This window comes from Nerophis ophidion, linkage group LG16 (genome assembly GCF_033978795.1).
Source record: "Nerophis ophidion isolate RoL-2023_Sa linkage group LG16, RoL_Noph_v1.0, whole genome shotgun sequence".
Classification (NCBI taxonomy): Eukaryota; Metazoa; Chordata; class Actinopteri; order Syngnathiformes; family Syngnathidae; genus Nerophis; species Nerophis ophidion.
In genome coordinates, this window is record NC_084626.1 from 25,653,030 (window position 1) to 25,679,808 (window position 26,779).

At 41.6% G+C, this 26,779-nt stretch overlaps 1 protein-coding gene across 1 annotated transcript in view; it reads right to left on the reverse strand.

Annotated features, from left to right (window-relative positions):
• Positions 1-23,375, reverse strand: part of gxylt2 (glucoside xylosyltransferase 2) — a 49,264-nt gene extending 25,889 nt beyond the window's left edge. Inside the window, exon 1 of the mRNA XM_061875661.1 lies at positions 22,927-23,375. Within this exon, the coding sequence (XP_061731645.1) occupies positions 22,927-23,375 (449 nt within the window). The remainder of the gene's footprint in view (positions 1-22,926) is intronic.
• Positions 23,376-26,779: the final 3,404 nt, after the last annotated feature.

Here is a 26,779-nt window from a genome sequence, read left to right on the forward strand (position 1 = left end):
AACTGTAATCTTTTAATGCTAGACATGGGGAGACCCGAAAATAATACGTTACAGTAGTCGAGGCGAGACGTAACAAACGCATGGATAATGATCTCAGCGTCTTTAGTGGACAGAATGGAGCGAATTTTAGCGATATTACGGAGATGAAAGAAGGCCGTTTTAGTAACGCTTTTAATGTGTGCCTCAAAGGAGAGAGTTGGGTCGAAGATAATACCCAGATTCTTTACCGTGTCGCCTTGTTTAATTGTTTGGTTGTCAAATGTTAGAGTTGTATTATTAAATAGAGTTCGGTGTCTAGCAGGACCGATAATCAGCATTTCCGTTTTTTTGGCGTTGAGTTGCAAAAAGTTAGCGGACATCCATTGTTTAATTTCATTAAGACACGCCTCCAGCTGACTACAATCCGGCGTGTTGGTCAGCTTTAGGGGCATGTAGAGTTGGGTGTCATCAGCATAACAGTGAAAGCTAACACTCACACTCACATTCACACACTAGGGACCATTTAGTGTTGCCAATCAACCTATCCCCAGGTGCACGTCTTTGGATAATATAACACAAATATATTTGCAAGCTGGAGGAGCCTGCAGGCATACATGTTCTGCTGAACACATGGACATAAAACATGCAGTGAATGCAGGAGGTTGCAATAATGCATTCATCCGCCATGTGGCCAGGGAAAAGGAAAAGGCATAATAACTTTAAAAAAAAGCATGTATTTATCAAATGTGATGTTTTTGAAACACCACGTCTTTAAAAAAACGACACACTTCCTAAAGACAAGGATTTTCTAAAAATAAAAAGCGGCATTTGCATAAAAAGGGATGATAAGACGAAAGGTTGCAGGGCAGCCTGGAAGTGTGACGGTGTTCTGCGTGCCTGAGGGACGAGGAGGAAGTGTAGATTAGGGATGAATGCGACGCTGCCTCAAAAGGATGACACCTCGTCAAGGTTGCACATTCTTATTTCCCCTCCCAAGATAAAGCCAGCCGTTTCTTCCGAACAAAAATAAATGTTGCGCGTAGTCATGCGAGAAATGACCTCTCATTCAATCCCGATCAGTCATCTTTGATTACCAAATCAAACATGGAACGCCCCAAAAAAAAAAATCTGTTATTTTCCATAAAGGTTGTTCATATGGCGGCTTTGTTTCATTGGCACAGCTCCTAACATCTGGAAGCTGTGAAAAACGCTCAGCAGAGGAACAAAAGGATTGAAATTGTTGCCTGCTGCAACGCAAGCATAAAGCAAGTCTGCCAAAATACAACGCAGCCAATTAGATGACATCATCCTTTGGCATGTGTGACCATGTTCATGCCTTTGAAAAAAAAAAAAAAAAGATTAAAACAAACGTTATACAGTTGTGATCAAAATTATTCAACCCCCACACAATTTTGGTGTTTTAGCAAGTTGGACATTTATTCCGTATTTTGTTTATAGTCATATCAAATAAAGATCAATCAATCAATCAATGATTACTTATATAGCCCTAAATCACTAGTGTCTCAAAGGGCTGCACAAACCACCACGGCATCCTCGGTAGGCCCACATAAGGGCAAGGAAAACTCACACCCAGTGGGACGTCGGTGACAATGATGACTATGAGAACCTTGGAGAGGAGGAAAGCAATGGATGTCGAGCGGGTCTAACATGATACTGTGACAGTTCAATCTACAATGGATCCAACACAGTCGCGAGAGTCCAGTCCAAAGCGGATCCAACACAGCAGCGAGAGTCCCGTTCACAGCGGAGCCAGCAGGAAACCATCCCAAGCGGAGGCGGATCAGCAGCGCAGAGATGTCCCCAGCCGATACACAGGCAAGCAGTACATGGCCACCGGATCGGACCGGACCCCCTCCACAAGGGAGAGTGGGACATAGAAGAAAAAGAAAAGAAACGGCAGATCAACTGGTCTAAAAAGGGAGTCTATTTAAAGGCTAGAGTATACAAATGAGTTTTAAGGTGAGACTTAAATGCTTCTACTGAGGTGGCATCTCGAACTGTTACCGGGAGGGCATTCCAGAGTACTGGAGCCCGAACGGAAAACGCTCTATAGCCCGCAGACTTTTTTTGGGCTTTGGGAATCACTAATAAGCCGGAGTCCTTTGAACGCAGATTTCTTGCCGGGACATATGGTACAATACAATCGGCAAGATAGGATGGAGCTAGACCGTGTAGTATTTTATACGTAAGTAGTGTCGAATAGACAAATGCAACTTAAATTGTAACACTGTATTTTACAAAATACCAAAAAAGGACATTTTTCTTAATATCTCATTGACAAAATGATTCAACCCCCTAGTTACATGCATCTTTAGTACTTAGTAGAACACCCTTTGGCAGTAATGACATCCTTCAAAGGTGATACATAAGCTTCTTGCAACCATCTACAGGTATTTTAGCCCATTCCTCTTGGGCAAAGGCCTCAAGTTCATTCATATTCTTGGGCTTGTGTGCTGCAACTGCCTTCTTCAAGTCCCACCACAGGTTTTCTAGAGGATTTAGGTCTGGCGACTGTGAAGGCCACTCCAGAGTCTTCCAGCCCTTCTTCTGCAACCACTCTGATGTTGATTTGGAGGTATGCTTTGGGATCGTTGTCCTGTTGGAAGGTCCAACGTCTCCCAAGCCTCAGCTTCGTCACTGACTTCATGACATTTGCAGCTAATATATCCTGCTAGGAAATAGAATTCATAATGCCTTGAACGCGCTGGAGATTCCCGGTACCTGAGGCAGAGAAACAGCCCCAGAGCATGATTGACCCCCCCACCATGCTTAACAGTAGGCAAGGTGTTCTCTTTGTAAGCTTCATTTTTTCTCCTCCAGACATAACGTTGATTCATAGGCCCAAAGAGTTCCACTTTTGTCTCATCACTCCATAGAACAGTTTCCCAAAACCTTTGGGGTTTGTCCAGATGGTTTTTGGCATACTGGAGTTTATTTTCCTTGTGCCTGGTAGTCAGAAGTGGGGTGCGCCTGGGAGTTCTGGCACGGAGGCCTTCATCTCGTAGTGTCCGGGACGAAACCTGCGTTCCCCCCTCTGCAATGTCCTGTTGTAGTTCCTCTGCTGTTACCCGGGGGTTTTTCACCACTGTACGCACACAGCATCCTCTTTCTACCACGCCCAGGCAGTGTTTCCACTGTGCCTTTAGCTTTAAACTTGCCAATTATGCTCCCAACTGTGTCTCTTGGAATGTGTAATGTCTTTGCTATTTTCTTATATCCATATCATTTCTTATGAAGATAAATTACCTTCTCTCTTGACTTCTTTGACCACTCCCTGGACTTCACCATGTTGCAAATACACCATTAACCATCTAGAAGTAACTGAGCGTCACAATCTTTTTCAATCAGTTTAATTGTTGCTCGTTATGGTTCTAATCGCATCTACAGGTGTTTTCAACACCTGATTGAAAAGACCTTAATCAAATTCTGTTCTTAAGAGTTATGATCTTCAAGGGGTTAAATAATTTTGTCAATGAGATATTAAGAGAAATGACACTGTTTGGTATGTTACAAAATATAATGTTGTAATTCAAGTTGCATTTGTCTATTCAATGCATCTTTATTTGATATGACTATAAACAAAATACGGAATAAATGTCCAACTTGCTAAAACACCAAACTTGTGTGGGGGTTGAATAATTTTGATCACAACTGTACATATATTTTAAAGACAAACCTGTGTTAATATTAGGGCTGTCAAATATAACTTATGTGATTAATCACAAAACATCATCGCATTAATTCTGTGCAAATGCAGATTACCGTATTTTCCTGACTATATTATGCTTCTTTTTCCCATGCTTTGCACCCTGCGGCTTATAAACTGGTGTGGCTTGTTTTTTGTTTTGTTTTTTTTTTGCTAACAGCCATTATGTTTTGTACAGTATTTGATAAACAGTTTTCATACAACACCCACAGAGACACTGAAAATGTGTGTTACTGCTGATGCTATCTATTGGACGAGTTTGCTCACTGCAGGTGCTGCAGGTTAAACGTGTACTTTCTGTTCCACACCTTGAACCGGAAATATAACTACCCAAAGCATTTCTGCTCGAAGGATTCTTCATTAATCACTCCGAGCAACCTTTGTAAGTTTTACAATATAACGAAAACAATTCATACTTACTGAAGGCCTGTCTGAGTGAGATGTTAAAAATGTTAGTCATAACATCTGATAGCTTGCCAGCGTAGACTTTAAGCACCCGTCCCAGAATGTTCTCCAGGTATGCTGCTTTTCTTGTCAGCTGTGTATGGTGAAAGCTGGTCCAACAAGCAGTGGGGCCCGGTCCCCCCTCTAGTTATCGGGTTTGATGCTTTAAATCGTGCAAAGATATTAGTGAGCCCGTCCAGAAGAGAAATGCTGTTGTCGTTGTTCAACTGCTGCCTGTACTTGTAATCCGCATACTTGCCAACATCGAGACCTCCGAATTCCGGAGATGGGGCGGTGCGGTGTTGAGGTGGAGCGGGCCGGGTTTGGTGGTAGCGGGGGGTGTATATTGTAGCGTCCTGGAAGAGTTAGTGCTGCAAAGGGCTCTGGGTATTTGTTCTGTTGTGTTAATGTTGTGTTACGGTGTGGATGTTTTCCCGAAACGTGTTTGTCATTCTTGTTTGGTGTGGGTTCCCAGTGTGGCGCATATTTGTAACAGTGTTAAAGTTGTTTATACGGCCACCCTCAGTGTGACCTGTATGGCTGTTGATCAAGTATGCCTTGCATTCACTTGTGAGAGTTGCATATATTATGTGACGGGTGGGGCATGCCGTTTGTACGGAGGAAAAGCGGACGTTAAAGGCAGTGCCTTTTAGGTACGCCCCCAATATTGTTGTGCGGGTGGAAATCGGGAGAAATTCGGGAGAATGTTTGCCCCGGGAGATTTTCGGGAGGGGCACTGAAATTTGGGAGTCTCCCAGGAAAATTGGGAAGGTTGGCAAGTATGGTAATCCATCAGTGCTTGGATTTGGACTTGCCACATTTGTCTTATGTTCCCCGTGTCGGCGCACGGTGGGGCAGTGGTTAGTGATTGTGCCTCACAGCAAGATGGTCCTGGGTTTAATTACAGGGCTTTCTGTATGGAGTTTGCATGTTCTCCCTGTGACTGCGACTGGGTACTCTGGCTTCCTCCCACCCCCAAAGACATGCACCTGAGGATAGGTTGATTGGCAACACTAAATTGTTGTCTATCTGTTGGCCCTGCGATGACCTGGCCTTCTGGTCTAGTGCAGCTGGGCAAGGCTCCAGCCCGCAGCGTCCCAAAGAGGGACAAGTGGTAGAAAATGGATGGATGTTTTGCTACCTCGATTGCGTTTAAAGGAGAACATTATCACAATTTCAAAAGGGTTGGAAACAATAAAAACCAGTTCCCAGTTGCTTGTTGTATTTTTTGAATTTTTTTTTTTTAATTTTACCTGTCTCGGAATATCCCTAAATAAAGCTTTAAAGTGCCTTATTTTCGTCTCTCTGCGAAGACACTGGCCATTTCCCTGTGACGTCATACAGTGCTGCCAATGTAAACAAACAATGGGAATACCACAGCAAGATATAGCGACATTAGCTCGGATTCAAACTCGGATTTCAGCGACTTAAGCGATTCAACAGATTACGCATGTATTGAAACAGATGGTTGGAGTATGAAAGTATTGAAGAAGAAACTGAAGCTATTGAGCGAATAGCTATTGACGCTATTCATAGCCATAGCATGGCCGAATAGCTGCGTTAGCATCGCCGGTAAAATGTGCGGACCAAACGATCAGGACTTTCGCATCTTTTGACACTGGAGCAACTTAAATCCGTCGATTGGTAAGTGTTTTTTTCGCATTAAATGTGGGTGGAAGGAAACGTAATATAGTTGCAAATGCATCTACAGGTTATCCATACATCTCTGTTCCATGTCTGCTTTGGCACCGCCGGTAAATAGCATGTTAGCATCGATTACCGTAGCATGTTAGCATCGATTAGCTGGCAGTCAACATCAACAAAACTCACCTTTGTGATTTCGTTTACTATCGTTGCAAATGCATCTGCAGGTTATCCATACATCTCTGTGCCATGTCTGTCTTAGCATCGCCGGTCAAATGTGGAGACACTCTGGTACATTCAATGGGGGTCTGGCGGCAGACACTTTCGCATCTTTGGGCCAGTGGTGCAACTTGAATCCCTCCCTGTTAGTGTTGTTACACCCTCCGACAACACACCGACGAGGCATGATGTCTCCAAGGTTCCAAAAAATAGTCGAAAAAACGGAAAATAACAGAGCTGAGACCCGGTGTTTGTAATGTGTTGAAAATGAAAATTGCGGGTGTGTTATTTCAGCGACGTCACATTCTGACGTCATCGCCTCCAGCGCGATAAACAGAAAGGCGTTTAATTCGCCAAAATTCACCCATTTAGAGTTCGGAAATCGGTTTAAAAAATAGATGGTCTTTTTTCTGCACCATCAAGGTATATATTGACGCTTACATAGGTCTGCTGATAATGTTCCCCTTTAAGAGCAGAGACCTAGCTGAGCAGAGAGCAATCTTGTCCCCTGCCCCAAAGGCTGCATCTCGGGCTGGCAACAGTGAGCACACTTCCGTGATCATCCAAGATTTTCTGTTGCCACGTGCAGTGAAGGTCTTTATAACAGCGACATCCAATGTGCACTTCGCAATGTAGCTAGCTACCGCCTCAGCATAGTCCTCAATGTCTGTGTGATCCTGCTGGGTGACTGCTGTTTTGCAAACCTCCCAGTCAGTGTGCTTGAAGCAGTCCTGAAGTGGAGAGTCTGCGTCCTCAGGCCAGGTCCAAATTTGTGTTTTCACTGGCTTGCTGTGTTTCAATAGTGGTTTTTAAGCCTATCCCTGGACGAGTCGCCACCTCATCACAGAGCTCATCAGCAATCACTTCCAGCATCTTTAGTTATCAGAGGTGGGTTGTAACGCGCTACATTTACTCCGTTACATTTACTTGAGTAACTTTTGGGATAAATTGTACTTCTACGAGTAGTTTTTATGCAACATACTTTTACTTTTACTTGAGTATATTTATAGAGAAGAAACAGTACTTTTACTCTGTTCCATTTATCTACAGTCAGCTTGCTACTCGCTACTTTTTTTTTTTATCGATCTATTAATGTTTGTTTTGGTTTATGGCAGAGCTTCAAAGTAGAATCTACGCATGCCTGCGTTTAACCAATCACATGCAGTCACTGGTGACGTTGGACCAATCAAACAGAGCCAGGCGGTCACATGACCGTCACACGTAGAATGTTGAAAAACTTATTGGGGTGTTACCATTTAGTGGTCAATTGTGCGGAATATGTACTGTACTGTGCAATCTAATAATAAAAGTTTCAATCAATCAATCAAAAGTGTAAAGGAAAAAATATTATTTTTATTTCAACCATACTTCCCGTCAAAAGCCTAAAGACTCATCGCACAGTTCCTGTCTTCACAATAAAAGCGCCGCTCCATCACGCCTGCGCTAACAAAATAAGAGTCTCCGAAAGCCGGCGCAAACAAGCTAGCAAGCTACGGAGTTTGCCGCCAATGTATTTCTTGTAAAGTGTATAAAAACCAATATGGAAGCTGGACAAATAAGATGCCAAAAACCAACGACTTTCATGTGGTATTAGACAGAAAGGAGGAACTTTTTTTCTCCTCCATTTGAAAACATGGACGTTATCAGCACTACTGATTCCAATCAATGCAAGTCAGGTAATACACCAACTTACATTCTTTTCTTCATGAAAGATAGGCATCTATATGTTAGACATGCATGTATATTCATTAAAACACCATTAACATGTCAACAAAAACAGCAAAATAAATATAAATGATATACCGCATATATAAATGTATATATATATATATATATATATATATATATATATATATATATATAAATATATTTATATATATATATATATATATGTGTGTGTATGTATATATGAGGTAGATCACTTAGACTTGGTCATTTATTAAGTAATTGATAAACGTTGAAAAACTTATTGGGGTGTTACCATTTAGTGGTCAATTGTACGGAATATGTACTGTACTGTGCAATCTAATAATACATGTTTCAATCAATCAATCAAATCAATGAATGACTTCTGAGCCCATGGTGCTGTTAAGTTATTGTGGCTCAATGTGCCATTTTTATTTTTATTTTAATGTACTATTATTTAATATATATTATTGTTTTAGTTGCTTAAGAGATATTCCTGGCTCTGAAATTGCTCATTGCTATTTTTATGTTTTTGTGCATTATTTGTTGCCGTAATCAGATTACTCATTAGTTACTCAGTACTTGAGTAGTTTTTTCACAACATACTTTTTACTTTTACTCAAGTAAATATTTGGGTGACTACTCCTTACTTTTACTTGAGTAATAAATCTGTAAAGTAGCAGTACTCTTACTTGAGTACAATTTCTGGCTACTCTACCCACCTCTGTTAGTTATCTTATGTATTAAAAGTGGTGAGGTGGGATCGGTATCACAACAATATTGACCCGTCCCCAGTGCTATCTGCACTCCCGATCCGAAACAACACACGCGCTCCAAACCGTGTCAGGTAAACCAAACGGTTCCGATTGTTTTCATAAACCACCCCATCCCTAACACAAACCATATGCTTTCCTTGGCAGAAAACACAATTAAAATACTTTCCTTGGCAGAAAAATAATACATGATTATTATGGCTTCTTAAGAGCCATACCACTGTTATTTCAGTGTTTCAACATGTTTATCTTCCATTTGAATTTTTATAGATTTACCTCACTGTCCGAAGAAAGCACAACCTGTAGGTTTAATGCCTACAACTAAAGAGCTTAGTTGCTCAGACTGGGATATGACGCCGAGATCATTATCCATGCGTTTGTTACGTCTCGTCTCGATTACTGTAACGTATTATTTTCGGGTCTCCCCATGTCTAGCATTAAAATATTACAGTTGGTACAAAATGCGGCTGCTAGACTTTTGACAAGAACAAGAAAGTTTGATCACATTACGCCTGTACTGGCTCACCTGCACTGGCTTCCTGTGCACTTAAGATGTGACTTTAAGGTTTTACTACTTACGTATAAAATACTACACGGTCTAGCTCCAGCCTATCTTGCCGATTGTATTGTACCATATGTCCCGGCAAGAAATCTGCGTTCAAAGGACTCCGGCTTATTAGTGATTCCTAGAGCTCAAAAAAAGTCTGCGGGCTATAGAGCGTTTTCCGTTCGGGCTCCAGTACTCTGGAATGCCCTCCCGGTAACAGTTCGAGATGCTACCTCAGTAGAAGCATTTAAGTCTCATCTTAAAACTCATCTGTATACTCTAGCCTTTAAATAGACCTCCTTTTTAGACCAGTTGATCTGCCGCTTCTTTTCTTTCTCCTATGTCCCCCCCTCCCTTGTGGAGGGGGTCCGGTCCGATGACCATGGATGAAGTACTGACTGTCCAGAGTCGAGACCCAGGATGGACCGCTCCTCGGGACCCAGGATGGACCGCTCGCCTGTATCGGTTGGGGACATCTCTACGTTGCTGATCCGCTTGAGATGGTTTCCTGTGGACGGGACTCTCGCTGCTGTCTTGGAGCCACTATGGATTGAACTTTCACAGTATCATGTTAGACCCGCTCGACATCCATTGCTTTCGGTCCCCTAGAGGGGGGGGGGGTTGCCCACATCCGAGGTCCTCTCCAAGGTTTCTCATAGTCAGCATTGTCACTGGCGTCCCACTGGATGTGAATTCTCCCTGCCCACTGGGTGTGAGTTTTCCTTGCCCTTTTGTGGGTTCTTCCGAGGATGTTGTAGTCGTAATGATTTGTGCAGTCCTTTGAGACATTTGTGATTTGGGGCTATATAAATAAACATTGATTGATTGATTGATTGAAAGACAATGTATCTTGTATTCATGTTAGCATTTAACCTAACTAGCTATTATCCCACTCGCTGCTTCTCCAGGAAATGACAGCAGGTCACCAGTTAGTGCGGTAATCAGTCACGGTTTTTACAATAATTAAACTGCTGCTGTTTATCTTTATACCAGTAATGTTTACATTCCTAATTGACAACAATAATAGTTGTAACGGTGTGATTTACATGGACCCGACTTAAACAAGTTGAAAAACTTATTGGGGTGTTACCATTTAGTGGTCAATTGTACAGAATACGTACTGTGCAATCTAATAATAAAAGTGTCAATCAATCAATCTTTAAAACGTAAGCGCATACTAGGGCGATATATCGAAAATACTCAATATATCGCGGATTTGTCTGTGCGATATAGAAAATGACTACGCAGTGGGAGAGTGGCCGTGCGCAACCCGAGGGTCCCTGGTTCAATCCCCACCTAGTACCAACCTCGTCACGCCCGTTGTGTCCTGAGCAAGACACTTCACCCTTGCTCCTGATTGGTGCTGGTTGGCGCCTTGCATGGCAGCTCCCTCCATCAGTGTGTGAATGTGTGTGTGAATGGGTCAATGTGGAAGTAGTGTCAAAGCGCTTTGAGTACCATGAAGGTAGAAAAGCGCTATACAAGTACAACCCATTTATCATTTATTTATTTATATTCGAGTAAACGTTCTCACGCAGTTGCTTTTAGCTGCGGGCATTACACTACAGGATTTTCTCACTCCATCTTGTCTCTATTTCTCACAAAGACATAAAACAAGCGCACCTTCTTACATACGTCACCATTGTTTCCCACAGTTCAGGCATCTATTTGTGGTAGTGGGGGGGTTGGTTGGTTCTGTGTCAGCGGCGGCGGCGATGACCAAGAAGAACGCGGAGTTGGAATATAATTACATTGGCGGAGTTACAATGCATAGTAGGCTACCGCCACCTACTGCACCGGAGTTGTAACTACAAGCTCCATTCACAGACAGAGTCCCATTGCTTTTATGAGCGGTCGAGCGAGTCAACAACCGGAAAAAATATATATATATATGTTTTTTTATTTATTTATTTATTTATTTTAAATCTATTTGTGGCGGGCCGCCACAAATAAATGAATGTGTGTGAAACCCTGATCACGTACTGTTGCACGTGCAACGTCATACGCTCTCGCGGAGAAGAAAGATAGCGGCATGGGTAAAGTTAGCTGTGGTGCTAGCGGAGTGGTCCGAGTGGTAATACGAGAGAAAGTAGGTGTGAATCTGAATGAAGGAAGAATTAATTCCCAAGAAAAACAGCAGGGAGTCCAACGTTTGGCGGTGGTCAAGTATGCGCCAAAATCATTGCTACAAAATGTAGCATTACTGCTAACTTGTCAGCATCATTTGAAATGTCACCCGCTAGAGAATGAGGAGTGCTTGAAACTCCGCATGTCAACATCTCCGTTAGGTGCCACACCCACAAAATGCCCAAGCAACCTTTTCCACATCAACACCGTATGAAAAAAAAAGTCAACAACAGAAGGAGATAACGTCCGCAGTAACCTACCACATAGCCAAGGACGAACACTATTTGATTTCCTATTATGCAGCTCATTTTTATTTGACAGTTATTGAAATATCTTGTGCGACATCATGCACAAAAGTGCACTTTATTTGTTTTAAACTATAGTAGTGGTCTTCTGTACAAAAAGTGCTCTTTTATTTAGTGTTGTTTTGATACGTCATCTTAGTGACATCATGCACTAAAGTGCACTCATATCTTGTTTTAAAATGTCTCGGACAATCTTGCACTTTCTGTTTTGGAAATGACGTGCCACTGCTTAATAACTGTTTAATAAATACACTTTTGGTAAATTGACTTAGTTGTGATTTCCCTCTCTGCATGAAAGTTTAAATTGAGCATATATTAATGCAGTATGAACAAGAATGTTTTAATGTAGACACATAGAATCATCATACTTGTGTGATTATATGCATCAAGTGTTAACTCAAGGCTCAGGCAAAATATCGAGATATATATTGTGTATCGTGATATGGCCTAAAAATATTGAGATATTAATAAAAGACCATACCTTCCAGCCTTAACGCATACCATGAACATAGTGTGTGAGTGTACAGTATGTGTGTGTGTATGTATGTATGTATGTGTGTATGTGTGTGTGTGTGTGTGTGTGTGTGTGTGTGTGTGTGTGTGTGTGTGTGTGTGTGTGTGTGTGTGTGTGTGTGTGTGTGTGTGTGTGTGTGTGTGTGTGTGTGTGTGTAGAAAAAGGTCCCAGAGTATTGCATTCCCAATTCTAAGCAAGAAAATCATGATTGACATTTTTTTGCAGAATCGTGCAGATCCCATTACAGTCGGTTAAGCACCTGTGTGTGCGCATGTTTATACCCCCCACATTCAATTTGGAAATAGTAGGAACACATCAGACAACCACAGCTGATGCTGGATTTGAAATGAAACTCAGTAGTCTTTCTTTAGAGCGGGGGTGTCCAAACTTTTTCCACTGAGGGCCACACACGGAAAAATTAAAGCATACTGGGGCCATTTTGATATTTTTCATTTTCAAACCATAACAAAATATATGGATTTTTAACACGTATTTTACCTTTAAGGGTCCCGGGGACCATAAAGGGTCTCAGTTATTAAAATGTTAAAAATAAGTCAAATTTGTATTATTTTTTATTTAGCGCTTACAGTAAATCTCAATATCAACTTAAAAAAAAAAGGTTTTATGGCTTTTCTGTCAAAAACATCTGTTTTTTTATAGTAAAAATGAAATATGCAGTATTTAGTAATTAGAGCCCTAAAATATCAATAATGCAGGACACCATTAATTTTAATTATATAATATTTTTGAGTAATCACAGTGAAAAGATAATTAAAATACCACTAAATATATTTGGGATCCAAAAGGTGCCCCACTCATAAAGTGATACATTTTTATTTATTTTTATTTTTTTACTTTCAACACTTACGTTACGAGATCAACTTCAAATATATCTGTCGATTTTACGTTTGAACTATTATTTTGTTAGTTTTATGCTCTTTTGTCAAATAAAACATTTGTTTTTTATGGCAACTACACAATATATGCAATATTTACCACATAAAACATTTTAAAATGAAATATTTCAACTAATTGGAGCTTTGAAAATAATTCATTATAACATGGATTTTTTTGTCATTATTTTTATTTTTTTGGAGCAATGGCAAAAAAATAAAAAATAGATAATTGATCGATTGAAACTTGTTATTAGTAGATTGCACAGTACTGTACATCTTCCGTACAATTGACCACTAAATGGTCAGGGGTGTCCAAACTTTTTCCACTGAGGGCCACACACGGAAAAATTAAAGCATACTGGGGCCATTTTGATATTTTTCATTTTCAAACCATAACAAAATATATGGATTTTTAAAATGTATTTTACCTTTAGGGGTCCCGGGGACCATAAAGGGTCTCAGTTATTAAAATGTTAAAAATAAGTCAAATTTTTATTGTTATTTTTTATTTAACACTTACAGTAAATCTCAATATCAACTTTAAAAAAAAAAAGGTTGAATGGCTTTTCTGTCAAAAACATCTTTGTTTTTTTTTATAGTAAAATTGAAATATGTAGTATTTAGTAATGAGAGCCCTAAAAGATCAATAATGCAGGACACCATTGATTTTAATTCTTTAATATTTTTGAGTAATCACAGTGAAAAGATAATTAAAATACCACTAAATATATTTGGGATCCAAAAGGTGCCCCACTCATAAAGTGATACAGTTTTATTACTTTGTTTTTTTTTTTACTTTCAACACTTACGTTACGAGATCAACTTCAAATATATCTGTCGATTTGACGTTTCAAATATTATTTTGTTAGTTTTATGCTCTTTTGTCAAAGAAAAAATTTGTTTTTTATGGCAACTACACAATATATGCAATATTTACCACATAAAACATTTTAAAATGAAATATTTCATCTAATTGGAGCTTTGAAAATAATTCATTATAACATGAATTTTTTTGTCATTAATTTTTTTTTTTGGAGCAATGGCAAAAAAATAGATAATTGATCGATTGAAACGTGTTATTAGTAGATTGCACAGTACTGTACATATTCCGTACAATTAACACCCCAATAAGTTTTTCAACTTGTTTAAGTCGGGGTCCACGTTAATCAATTCATGGTAAAGATGGTTTTTACATGGTAAAATAGAGACAAATGAAAAACTTTTTCTCATTAGATTTCACCTCATTCCAATATTTTAATGTCCTTTTTTATTTTTGCAATAGCATTTCCAGAATGTGTGGCGGGCCGGTAAACAATTAGCTGCGATCCGCAAATGGCCCCCGGGCCGCACTTTGGACATTTCTGCTTTTTAGACAGTTTAGCCACAATCCACACAGTCATCACACTCACCAAAACAATATTTTCCTTGCATGAACCAAGCATTTCTGTATTCATCAAGGCTCAAGGGCCAACTTTTGATCTTGCTAATGGGGACGGTTGGGAGAGTGGCCATGCCAGCAACCTGAGGGTGCCTGGTTCGATCCCCAGCTCCTACCAACCTAGTCAGGTTCGTTGTGTCCTTGAGCAAGACACTTCACCCTTGCTCTTGGTTAACGGCTTGCATGGCAGCTCCCGCCATCAGTGTGTGAATGGGTGAATGTGGAAATAATGTCAAAGCGCTAGGTAGAAAAACTCTATACAAGTATAAGTACATTTAAATTTACAGTACATTTAATCGATCCAATGGGTTTATGCAGGTCTACTTAATGGTTTATGAGTGAAAAACCTACCCTGATGAAACAAGAAAGCAAGTAGAGAGGTTTCAAAGCAGCTCAGCCATGCAAGATGACAGTTTTACAGCCACACATAATGCATATTTCAACTAAATCTGTTGTGACAGCGTGGCGGATTTGTTTTAACACAAAGTATCAACGCTGCTCTAATCCGAAAGACGGAATTAATCGGATATCACAAAGTAGATGTATCCACTGAATCAGTGCACAATTTTATTTGTTGCTTCTGCCACAAGCAAAATGTGTCAGTTTTTTTTTTTTGCTGCTTGTTGGTTATTGTATTTTCTGAATCATAGGGCGATTGAAAAATTATAAGGCGCACTGCCAATGAGCAAGTCTAGTCGGGTCTATTTTTATACAAAAGGCTATTCTAGGACGCATTAAGCATCATATTATTATTTTTTTTTTTTAATTGAAAAGCCTTCCTTGTGGTCTACATAACATGTAATGGTGATTGGTCAAAATGTTGCATGGATTATGTTTTATAGATCATCTTCAAGCCGCTTTCAGTTGCTTCAGCATGCATCATTTTGTGGGGGGACTTATTTACGTGGCACACCTTTGACAGCGTCTTCTCCCCGTCAGCTTTGTTGTAGCGGTGTAGCGTGCAAGGACGGGAGTGGAAGAAGTGTCAAAAGATGGAGCTAACTGTTTTACTCACATTCAGACTTTACTTCAGTCAATAAAGGAGCAGCAAGGCCTCATCCGTGGCTCACTAGTGCAATAACAAGGCCGGAAACGTGTCCCGTGAAAAAACGTCCGACCGCAACGTTCTAATAACTAAAGTTCATTGGGTGAATAATGTAAACTCACTCCACCGGTATGTTTTAGCACTTTTATGGCTAGTTTACTGACCGCTATAAGTAAGAGCTTTACACTACTTTATATTAGAAATGGCAACAGCGGAGGATGAATGTCCCATAACAAGAAGATAGAGAAAAAGGAGTAAGTTTATCAACTACGGTGTCGGCACAGACTACAAAGGCGGAATCGCGCACATTTTCAGGACTTATGCAGATCCCGAATTCAGATCAGCAGGTACCACAAGGTAAGAAAAGTTGCTTTTGCATAATATTGCGAACCAAAACGCCAGATAATGTCTTACCTCATACACACACCATGATTAATACGCGTATGTTGAAGCACAGCACAATCCATCAAGCGGTGCGGCTTCATAGCTTAATAAAGTCAAACTAAAAAATGTTGATAGATTTTGGAGCACCGTGTGTAATGTTCTATATTTTCAATGGAACATATAAATTGTTGTATACTTGAGTCATATTGTAGTCTACATGTATCTCTTATGAGTGACTCCCATCATATTGCAGTCTGTACATATCTCTTATGTGTGACTGCCATCTACTGGTGACACTTATCATTTCACTATGTACCAAATAAAATAGCTTTGAGGTACGTAAGCACAACCAAAATTATTCCGTACATCAGGCGCAGCGGGTTATTAGACGCACTGTCGAGTTTTGAGAAAATGAAAGGATTTGAAGTGTGCCTTATAGACCTAGACAAACTTTAATGATCCACAAGGGAAATTGTTCAACACAGTAGCTTAGTTACAATGATGGAAAGTGTTAGGATGGAAAGGACAATGCAGGTATAAATAGACTAGATATAGCAATGTAAAATATAACATATCTGCGAATATATACAATATATACTTAATATGTGTACAGTATATTATATATACAAATATAATATGTCTATAACATATATACAATATATACCAAATGCTATGTACACTATCACAGTATATTTGACAGCCCCAGCATAAAAAAGAGAATAAGTCCAGCAGAAAATAGAATATAGACATTAAAAAAAAGAGAAGTAGCTGACATAGAAGGTGTCAGGTAATAGACGGATATTATCTGTTGCTGTATGCTTCACGGTGGAAGAGGGGTTAGTGCGTCTGCCTCACAATACGAAGGTCCTGCAGTCCTGGGTTCAAATCCAGGCTCGGGATCTTTCTGTGTGGAGTTTGCATGTTCTCCCCGTGAATGCGTGGGTTCCCCCCGATTGTAGCTGAGATAGGCGCCAGCGCCCCCCGCAACCCCGAAAGGGAATAAGCGGCAGAAAATGGATGGATGGATGGATGTATGGGGAGTGATTATACAGCTGGATGGAGTGTGGAATGAAGGAGTTCTTGAATCGCACAGTGCGGGAAGGAAGCTGAAGGAGCCTGTTGGAGTATGAACTCCGCTGTCCCTCAATTGTCTGGTGGAGTGGGTGGGAAGGATTGTCCCTGATGGCCAGCAGTTTGTCCAGTGTCCTCTTGTCCCTCACTGATACAAACGCCTCCAACTGCGAGCCAATAGTTTGGCCGGCTTTCCGGATCAGTTTATCAATCCGGTTTGAGTCCCTTTTGCTGGTGCTGCTCCCCCAACAAACCACAGCGAAGTGAAGGGCACTGGCCACAACAGACTGATAGAAGATCTCCAACAGCTTGCTGCACACATTAAAGGACCTAAACTTCCTCAGGAAAAAGAGTCTGCTCATTCCCTTCTTGTAAACAGCATTGCAGTTGTCCTTCCAGTCCAGTCTGCTGTTCAAATGAACTCCCAGGTACTTATATTTAGTAAACTAAACCGGCCATATTGGCATGTGTTGCAATGTTAATATTTCATCATTGATATATCCACCTCAGTAGAAGCATTTAAGTCTCACCTTAAAACTCATTTGTATACTCTAGCCTTTAAATAGACTCCCTTTTTAGACCAGTTGATCTGCCGTTTCTTTTCTTTTTCTTCTATGTCCCACTCTCCCTTGTGGAGGGGGTCCGGTCCGATCCGGTGGTCATGTACTGCTTGCCTGTGTATCGGCTGGGGACATCTCTGCGCTGCTGATCCGCCTCCGCTTGGGATGGTTTCCTGCTGGCTCCGCTGTGAACGGGACTCTCGCTGCTGTGTTGGATCCGCTTTGGACTGGACTCTCGCGACTGTGTTGGATCCATTGTGGATTGAACTCTCACAGTATCATGTTAGACCCGCTCGACATCCATTGCTTTCCTCCTCTCCAAGGTTCTCATAGTCATCATTGTCACCGACGTCCCACTGGGTGTGAGTTTTCCTTGCCCTTATGTGGGCCTACCGAGGATGTCGTGGTGGTTTGTGCAGCCCTTTGAGACACTAGTGATTTAGGGCTATACAAGTAAACATTGATTGATTGATTGATTGATATAAACTATCAGACTGCGTCCCAAAAATACGGTACTTAGTTCTTAATTTTAAATGAGATTAAAACACTGAACTGGGAAGAGAGGTGGGGTGGAGTTCTGGCATGGATGAGAAAAAAAATTAACAGATTCATGTTCTTCGATCGATCCATTTTCCAAATAAAATTAAAATCAAACAAATACAATAGTTTGCCACTTCTGATGTGTCATAAACTGAGTGGTTTGTATGTTTTGGCCACAGGAAATAGTGTGATGTGCTAAGAGGAAATGATAGTACTTGTAAAAACAGGGATGTTTGTCTATTAAGCCGGCTGCCAGGAAACAGGCGTGCTCACACTTGTACAGATCGAATGTAAATTAGTGTGAAGAAGAAACCTGCAGATAGCGTATTCATTGTTTCGGTGCATCCTTGTATGATACATTTGCTCGAAGGAGCGCTGATTCTTACTTGGCACATTATCTTTCTAAACGGCCAGCTTGAAAAAGTCAGACTACATAGTCAAAATAAGAAAGTTTTAAAGGGTGTTCTCTACGTGCCCTGTGTGTCTTTCCTGTAACCACAGCAGTCATTCATGTGTGTATTTTTCCAACCCGTTCTCTCCACGGCGACCAATGACACCTCCTCCACCCCATTTCCCTTATCAGTGGCGAGCACACACGGAGGAGTGTGGCTCCTGGGTGGACGCAAAGGTCTTTTTTTCTCAGCGAAACGCCTTGAAGGCTTTTATCTCTCCAGCAGTGTCCCCAACCTGCAGTCTGGCTTTGGAGGATAATACACACGCTGCCTGCTGGCAAAGTGAGTGTGTGCAGCGGGCTTTTAAGGAGCCTGTGGTTGCCATACACTTTATAAATGAGCGAAGGGTACTGGAATAAAAACGATTCCGCCTTTTAAACTGCTCAATTTAAGAGGGTGCGGTTGAATGGTGATTTCACTATTCGTCTATTTTAACCAGTCACAGACATACTCATGAAAAATACATCAGCTGACCAAAATATTAAAGGCCTACTGGAACAGGTTGATTGGCAACACTAAATTGGCCCTAGTGTGTGAATGTTAGTGTGAATGTCGTCTGTCTATCTGTGTTGGCCCTGCGATGAGGTGGCGACTTGTCCAGGGTGTACCCCGCCTTCTGCCCGATTGTAGCTGAGATAGGCGCCAGCGCCCCCCGCGACCCCAAAAGGGAATAAGCGGTAGAAAATGGATGGATGGATGGAACCCACTACTAGCGACCACGCAGTCTGATAGTTTATACATCAATGATGAAATATTAACATTGCAGCACATGCCAATACGGCCAGGCTAGTTTACTAAATTGCAATTTTAAATTTCCCGCAAGATATCCTGTTGAAAACGTCACGGAATGATGATGCTTATGTTGACGTGTGCTTGTGACGTTATTGGTTGGAGCGGACATTTTAGCTCAGCACCAATCGCGGCTAAAAGTCGTCTCTTTTCATCGCATAATTACACAGTATTTTGGACATCTGTGTTGCTGAATCTTTTGCAATTTGATCAATTAATAATGGAGACGTCAAAGAAGAATGCTGTTGCTGCCTTTAGCAACCAAAACACAGCCGGTGTTTCTTTGTTTGTTGTGAAGCTTTAATATGGAACGGAGCGGTCAAGCGAACATGTTTCTCTACCACATGTCAACCAGCAAGTTTTTGGATGAGAGAATTGTGATATTAAGTCGGCTCTTACCTGAGACTTGAGCGGAGTTTGCGTCCTCCTGCAGCAGCTGTCAAAAAGGCAGCTGTGACTTTCTTGGCTCCTCCATATGGCTTCCCTCAGAGACACTGGTGGTCACCGCAGCCCTCCGACTTTTAGGTATGACTTTATAATCTCACTAAAACACTAGTAACACAATAAGCAGATAAGGGATTTTCCAGAATTATCCTAGTAAATGTGTCTAATAACATCTGAATCGCTCCTACTGCCGTCGCCTTTTTTAAAAACATTTTCTAGTGTTTCACTCTAACTTTCCTCATCCACGAATCTTTCATCCTAGCGCCAATTAATGGGGAAATCGTCGCTTTCTCGGTCCAAATCGCTCTTGCTGCTGGTAGCTATGATTATAAACAATGTGAGGATGTGTGACGTCACGCGCACATCGGCTTCTACTTCTGGTACAGGCAAGGCTTTTTTATTAGCGACCAAAAGTTGCAAACTTTATCGTCGATGTTGTCTACTAAATCCTTTCAGCAAAAATATGGCAATATCGCGAAATGATCAAGTATGACACGTAGAATGGACCTGCTATTGTTTGAATAAGAAAATCTCATTTCAGTAGGCCTTTAATAACAAATTTTACCAGTTTCGAACGTAAAGTATATTGTCTTTGCAGTCTATTTTACTAAATTGCAATTTTAAATTTCCCGCTGAGTTTTTAGTTGAAAACGTCGCGGACTTTCAGGAAATATTAGCGCAGCACCATTTGCGGCTAAAAGTCGGCTCTTTTCATCGCGCAATTAAACAGTATTCTAGACATCTGTGTGGCTGAATCTTTTGCAATTTGCTCAATTAAGAATGGAGAAGTCAACGTAGAAAGATGGAGTTGAGAAGCTTTAGCCTTTAGCCACACAAACACACGGTGATTCCTTGTTTAAAATTCCCAGAGGTGAAGCTTTACTATGGATCAGAGCGGTCAAGCGAACATGGTTCCCGACCGCTTGTCAACCGGCAGGTTTCGGTGAGAAAATTGTGGTAAAAAGTCGCCTCTTACCGGAGATCTGTGGAGTTTGCGCCGTCCTTGTATCTGCTGAGACTTCCCTCAGGCACTGGCCTCAAGACACCCGTGGACACACCCCCTCCGACTATCAGGTACTATTTAATCTCACTAAAACACTAGCAACACAATAGAAAGATAAGGGATTTCCCAGAAATATCCTAGTAAATGTGTCTAAAAACATCTGAATGGGTCCCAATACAATCGCCTTTTTTTTTTTAACTTTATTTATTTATTTATTTTTCTAGTCCTTCGCTATCAATATCACCATCCACAAATCTTTCATCCTCGCTCAAATTAATGGGGAAATTGTCGTTTTCTCGGTCCGAATAGCTCTTGCTGCTGGAGGCTCCCATTATAAACAATGTGAGGACGTGAGGAGCCCTCACCCTTGTGATGTCATCGTCTGCGACTACCGGTACAGGCAAGGCTTTTTTATCAGCACCACAAGTTGCGAACTTTATCGTCGATGTTCTCTACTAAATCCTTTCAGCAAAAATATGGCGATATCGCGAAATGATCAAGTATGACACATAGAATGGACCTGCTATCCCCGTTTAAATAAGAAAATCTCATTTCAGTAGGCCTTTAAGTGGATGTCCAGCACAATGTTATAAACACTCATGCATGTTGTAAGATCCATCAGCCCATCCATCCATTTCTACCGCTTGTCCCTTTTGGGATTGCCAGGTTATGCTGGAGCCTATCTCAGCTGCATTCAGGCGGCAGGCGGATGTTGTAAGATGCAGACTTTGAACAAAATCAACACCTGCAAGTCAATAACTTCAAGTTTTTCTGCTAAAAAAGGTTCAAAAACACTAAATAATTGCCATACATTTCTTTTGAAACAAACTTCAAAGATGAGTTTTTCATGTCCACACGCAAACACCGAGATCGGGGGTCAGCCACCCGCGGCTCAAGAGCCTCTTTAGCACCGCCCTAGTGGCTCCCTGGACCTCTTTCAGAAATGTGTGGAAATGGAAAAAGATGAAGAATAAAATATATTTTTTGGTTTTAATATATTTACTGTAGGAGAACAAACATGACACAAACCTTCCTAATTGTTAGAAACCCCACAGTTTATCTTATACATGCTTCACTGATGAGAGTATTTGGCAAGCACCGTTTTGTCCGACAAATTTCAGCGATCCTTGAACTCACCGTAGTTTGTTTACATGTACAACTTTCTCCGACTTTGGTGATGCGGTTGCGGATGATATAATTGCCTATCCGCGCATCTCTAGTGTGTATATATATATATATATATATATATAGAGATATATGTATATATATATATATATATATATATATATATATATATATATATATATATATACACATATTTATACATTTTATATACATATTAGGGAAGGCGTGGGGCAGTGGCAGAGTGGCCGTACGCAACCCGAGCGTCCCTGGTTCAATTCCCACCTAGTACCAACCTCGTCACGTCCGTTGTGTCCTGAGCAAGACACTTCACCCTTGCTCCTGATGGGTGCTGGCTAGCGCCTTGCATGGCAGCTCCCTCCATCAGTGTGTGAATGTGTGTGTAAATGTGGAAGTAGTGTCAAAGCGCTTTGAGTACCTTGAAGGTAGAAAAGCGCTATACAAGTACAACCCATTTATCATTTATACATCTCCAAGGTTTCTCATAGTCATCATTGTCACTGGGTGTGAGTTTTCCTTGCCCTTTTGTGGGTTCTTCCGAGGATGTCGTAGTCGTAATGATTTGTGCAGTCCTTTGAGACATTTGTGATTTGGGGCTATATAAATAAACATTGATTGATGAGTGATTGATATATATACATACATATAAATATACATATACACACACATATATATATATATATATATACACATATAATTAAATCCATAGGCAAATTCATACATTATTTGCTTTCTAATGGCAGCCATAACTGTGATGTGGCCCTGAATGAAAAAACAAGTTTGACATCCCTGGCCTGAAAGTAATATGTCATCCTTCACCCGTTAATTTCACACTTTTACGCATTTATATGTATAAAAGATAACAATTACAAATCGAATTTTCGTTAAAAAAAGATTGCAATTACATTTGTTTTTATTTTTTCTTCAAATCGAGCAGTCCTCACCACCACCTCTAAACTGACGCCACACATAGATTGCAGTCCTGGTACGGGTCACGTGACTTTGTGTGCTTAACGGAGAGTTGGCGTGAACGCTAATCGCGGTTGTTATCGCAAAGTATTTGACGCGAGCGGAATTGAACCAGTTTCGAAGTTTTAGTCCCTGAATATCAATCGACTATGCAAATATTCATGGTTGAAAAACGCTCGGCCAAAGCTGTAGAGGACGACTTTTGGGGGGAGAAAATCAGCTCTCACCTCTTTGCTTTGACGTCGGTTCCTCTCTTAGTTACTTTGGAGCTTTTCTGTCTCTTGGCTGTCTGCTCCACACGCACCGCAGACGCCGTGGGAGGTTTCCTCGGCAACTTTACGTCGACCTTCGCCGACGGCGCCGAGTAGTCACCGTCCTCTTCTTTCTGGCCCGCGCCGGTGCCTCCCCAAAAGTAGAGAAGTAATACAACTCCAAAAGACACGGCGAGCACCGCTATCTTGCAGTGGAGCCGCATGGTGAGAGCGACTTGTTGCGGGGGGGAAAGGCCCAGGGGGCTCGGCTCATGTCTGCGGCGGAGGGAGAGCCGGCAGGGTTGACATGTTGTTGCCTCTCCCTGCTCGCAGTGTGATGATGGAGAGGCGGAGAGGAGCTTCTCTCGCTGCCTGGAGAGGATTACACCGCGGGGGCGTGGCCTCCACCGTTTTACCGTAAACATGCTGATAGTGCCGCTTTAAAACCGCTGGCACAAACTGCCAGTTTCCTAACATTTTTTTGCAGACAAATATATAACATATTACCAAAAACGATGACGCTGTGTGTTCTAAAGTAACTTTTTTTTTAATATAGTTTGAGTATTGTAATATGATTATTATTCATTTACTCAGTAGGGTTGCAAACAGGCTAAAACGGTTAAAAGCTAACCTGTCTGTTCTGTATTTTCTTGCTTACTAATTACAGGATGCAGTGCGGTAACTCGTAAGATACATATATATATATATATATATATATATATATATGTGTGTATATATATATATATATACATATATATATATATATATATATATATATATATATATATATATATATATATATATATATATATATATATATATATATATATATATATATATATATATATATATATATATATATATATATATATATATATGGGCTTCACGGGGGGAGAGGGGTTAGTGCGTCTGCCTCACAATACGAGGTTCCTGCAGTCCTGGGTTCAAATCCAGGCTCGGGATCTTTCTGTGTGGAGTTTGCATGTTCTCCCCGTGAATGCGTGGGTTCCCTCCGGGTACTCCGGCTTCCTCCCACTTCCAAAGACATGCACCTGGGGATAGGTTGATTGGCAACACTAAATTGGCCCTAGTGTGTGAATGTTGTCCGTCTATCTGTGTTGGCCCTGCGATGAGGTGGCGACTTGTCCAGGGTCTACCCCGCCTTCCGCCCGATTGCAGCTGAGATAGGCGCCAGCGCCCCCCGCGACCCCAAAAAGGGAATAAGCGGTAGAAAATGGATGGATGGATGGAGATATATATATATATATATATCTAGTGTGTGAATGTGAGTGTGAATGTTGTCTGTCTGTGTTGGCCCTGCGATGAGGTGCCGACTTGTCCAGGGTGTACCGTGCCTTCCGCCCGATTGTAGCTGAGATAGGCGCCAGCGACCCCCGCGACCCCAAAAAGGGAATAACCGGTAGAAAATGGATGGATATATATATATCTAGTGTGTGAAGTGAGTGTGAATGTTGTCCGTCTATCTGTGTTGGCCATGCGATGAGGTGCCGACTTGTCCAGGGTGTACCGCGCCTTCCGCCCGATTGTAGCCGAGATAGGCGCCAGCGCCCCCCGCGACCCCAAAAAGGGAATAAGCGGTAGAAAATGGATGGATGGATATATATATATATATGTATATATATATATATATATATATATCTAGTGTGTGAAGTGAGTGTGAATGTTGTCTGTCTATCTGTGTTGGCCCTGCGATGAGGTGCCGACTTGTCCAGGGTGTACCCCGCCTTCCGCCCGATTGTAGCTGAGATAGGCGCCAGCGCCCCCCGCGACCCCAAAAAGGGAATAAGCGGTAGAAAATGGATGGATGTATATATATATATATATATATATATATATATATATATATATCAATCAATCAATCAATGTTTACTTATATAGCCCTAAATCACTAGTGTCTCAAAGGGCTGTATATATGGGTTGTACTTGTATAGCACTTTTCTACCTTCAAGGTACTCAAAGCGCTTTGACACTACTTCCACATTCACACACTGATGGAGGGAGCTGCCATGCAAGGCGCTAACCAGCACCCATCAGGAGCAAGGGTGAAGTGTCTTGCTCAGGACACAACGGACGTGACGAGGTTGGTTCTAGGTGGGATTTGAACCAGGGACCCTCGGGTTGCGCACGGCCACTCTATTTGTACCAGTTATATTGTATGCATTCCACCAAAAATCCCTCACGTTTTATTTGATTTCTCTATAATATTCAATGTCACTTTTATTTTGTCATTTTTTTCAGCAAATGCTTCATTTTGGGAGCATTTGTCATTTTATTTTTTCCGATTGTAGCTGAGATAGGCACCAGCGCCCCCCGCGACCCCAAAGGGAATAAGCGGTAGAAAATGGATGGATGGATGGATTTGGAAGTCCTACCTTCTTTCGGTAATGACGTTGAGTCCTCACTTGCTGTTGAGACGTGTGCGAGGAGACTGGTTTGCTGCTGAGTCCTGTGTTAACCCTGCCGTATAAATAAAGACGCTACCTGTTTCGGCTACAGGCAACCACAGAGTCCCCTTGTCTTCAAAGCAAAGCAACTACACAACGTAGACTCGAACCGGCTACATATATATATATATATATATATATATATATATATATATATATAGCCCTGCGATGAGGTGGCGACTTGTCCAGGGTGTATCCCGCCTTCCGCCAGATTGTAGCTGAGATAGGCGCCAGCCCCTCAGCGACCCCAAATATATATATATATATATATATATAGAGTGTCCGCCCTGAGATCGGTAGGGCATGAGTTCAAACCCCGGCCGAGTCATACCAATGACTATAAAAATGGGACCCATTACCTCCCTGCTTTCCACTCAGCATTAAGGGTTGAAATTGGGGCCCATTCACCAAAACGTCACTGTGGATTTATTAAGTCTGTTTAGCTGATTGGAGCGTTAGATTAAACAGCTAATTGGTCCCTGACGATGACTTCTGTTTTGCTTGATCGGCCGTTTTACTGCCTTGTTACAGGCACCTCCCTGCTTGGCACTCAGCATCAAGGGTTGAAATTGGGGGTTAAATCGCCAAAAATGATTCCCGGGCGTGGCACCGCTGCTGCCCACTGCTCCCCTCACTTCCCAGGTGGTGAGCAACCTTGCCCTTATGTGGGCCTACCGAGGATGTCGTGGTGGTTTGTGCAGCCCTTTGAGACACTAGTGATTTAGGGCTATATAAGTAAACATTGATTGATGTGTCGAATGCAGAGGACAAATTTCACCACACCAAGTGTGTGTGTAACAATCATTGGTACTTTAACCTTAACTTTAATGAAGTGTCTCGCCAAAATAGGTCAGAGTGTGGGTGGTTGTTATTTAAAAAAAAGTGTGTCTGAAGGTACTCTTATGCACATATTAAACTATTATGGAACTATGGAACAAGTGGAAGAGTTCAAGTACCTAGGAGTCTTGTTCACGAGTGAGGGAAGAGTGGATCGTGAGGTCAACAGGCGGATCGGTGCGGCGTCTTCAGTAATGCGGACGTTGTACCGGTCCGTTGTGGTGAAGAAGGAGCTGAGCCGGAAGGCAAAGCTCTCAATTTACCGGTCGATCTACGTTCCCATCCTCACCTATGGTCATGAGCTTTGGGTCATGACCGAAAGGATAAGATCACGGGTACAAGCGGCCGAAATGAGTTTCCTCCGCCGTGTGGCGGGGCTCTCCCTTAGAGATAGGGTGAGAAGCTCTGCCATCCGGGAGGAACTCAAAGTAAAGCCGCTGCTCCTCCACATCGAGAGGAGCCAGATGAGGTGGTTCGGGCATCTGGTCAGGATGCCACCCGAACGCCTCCCTAGGGAGGTGTTTAGG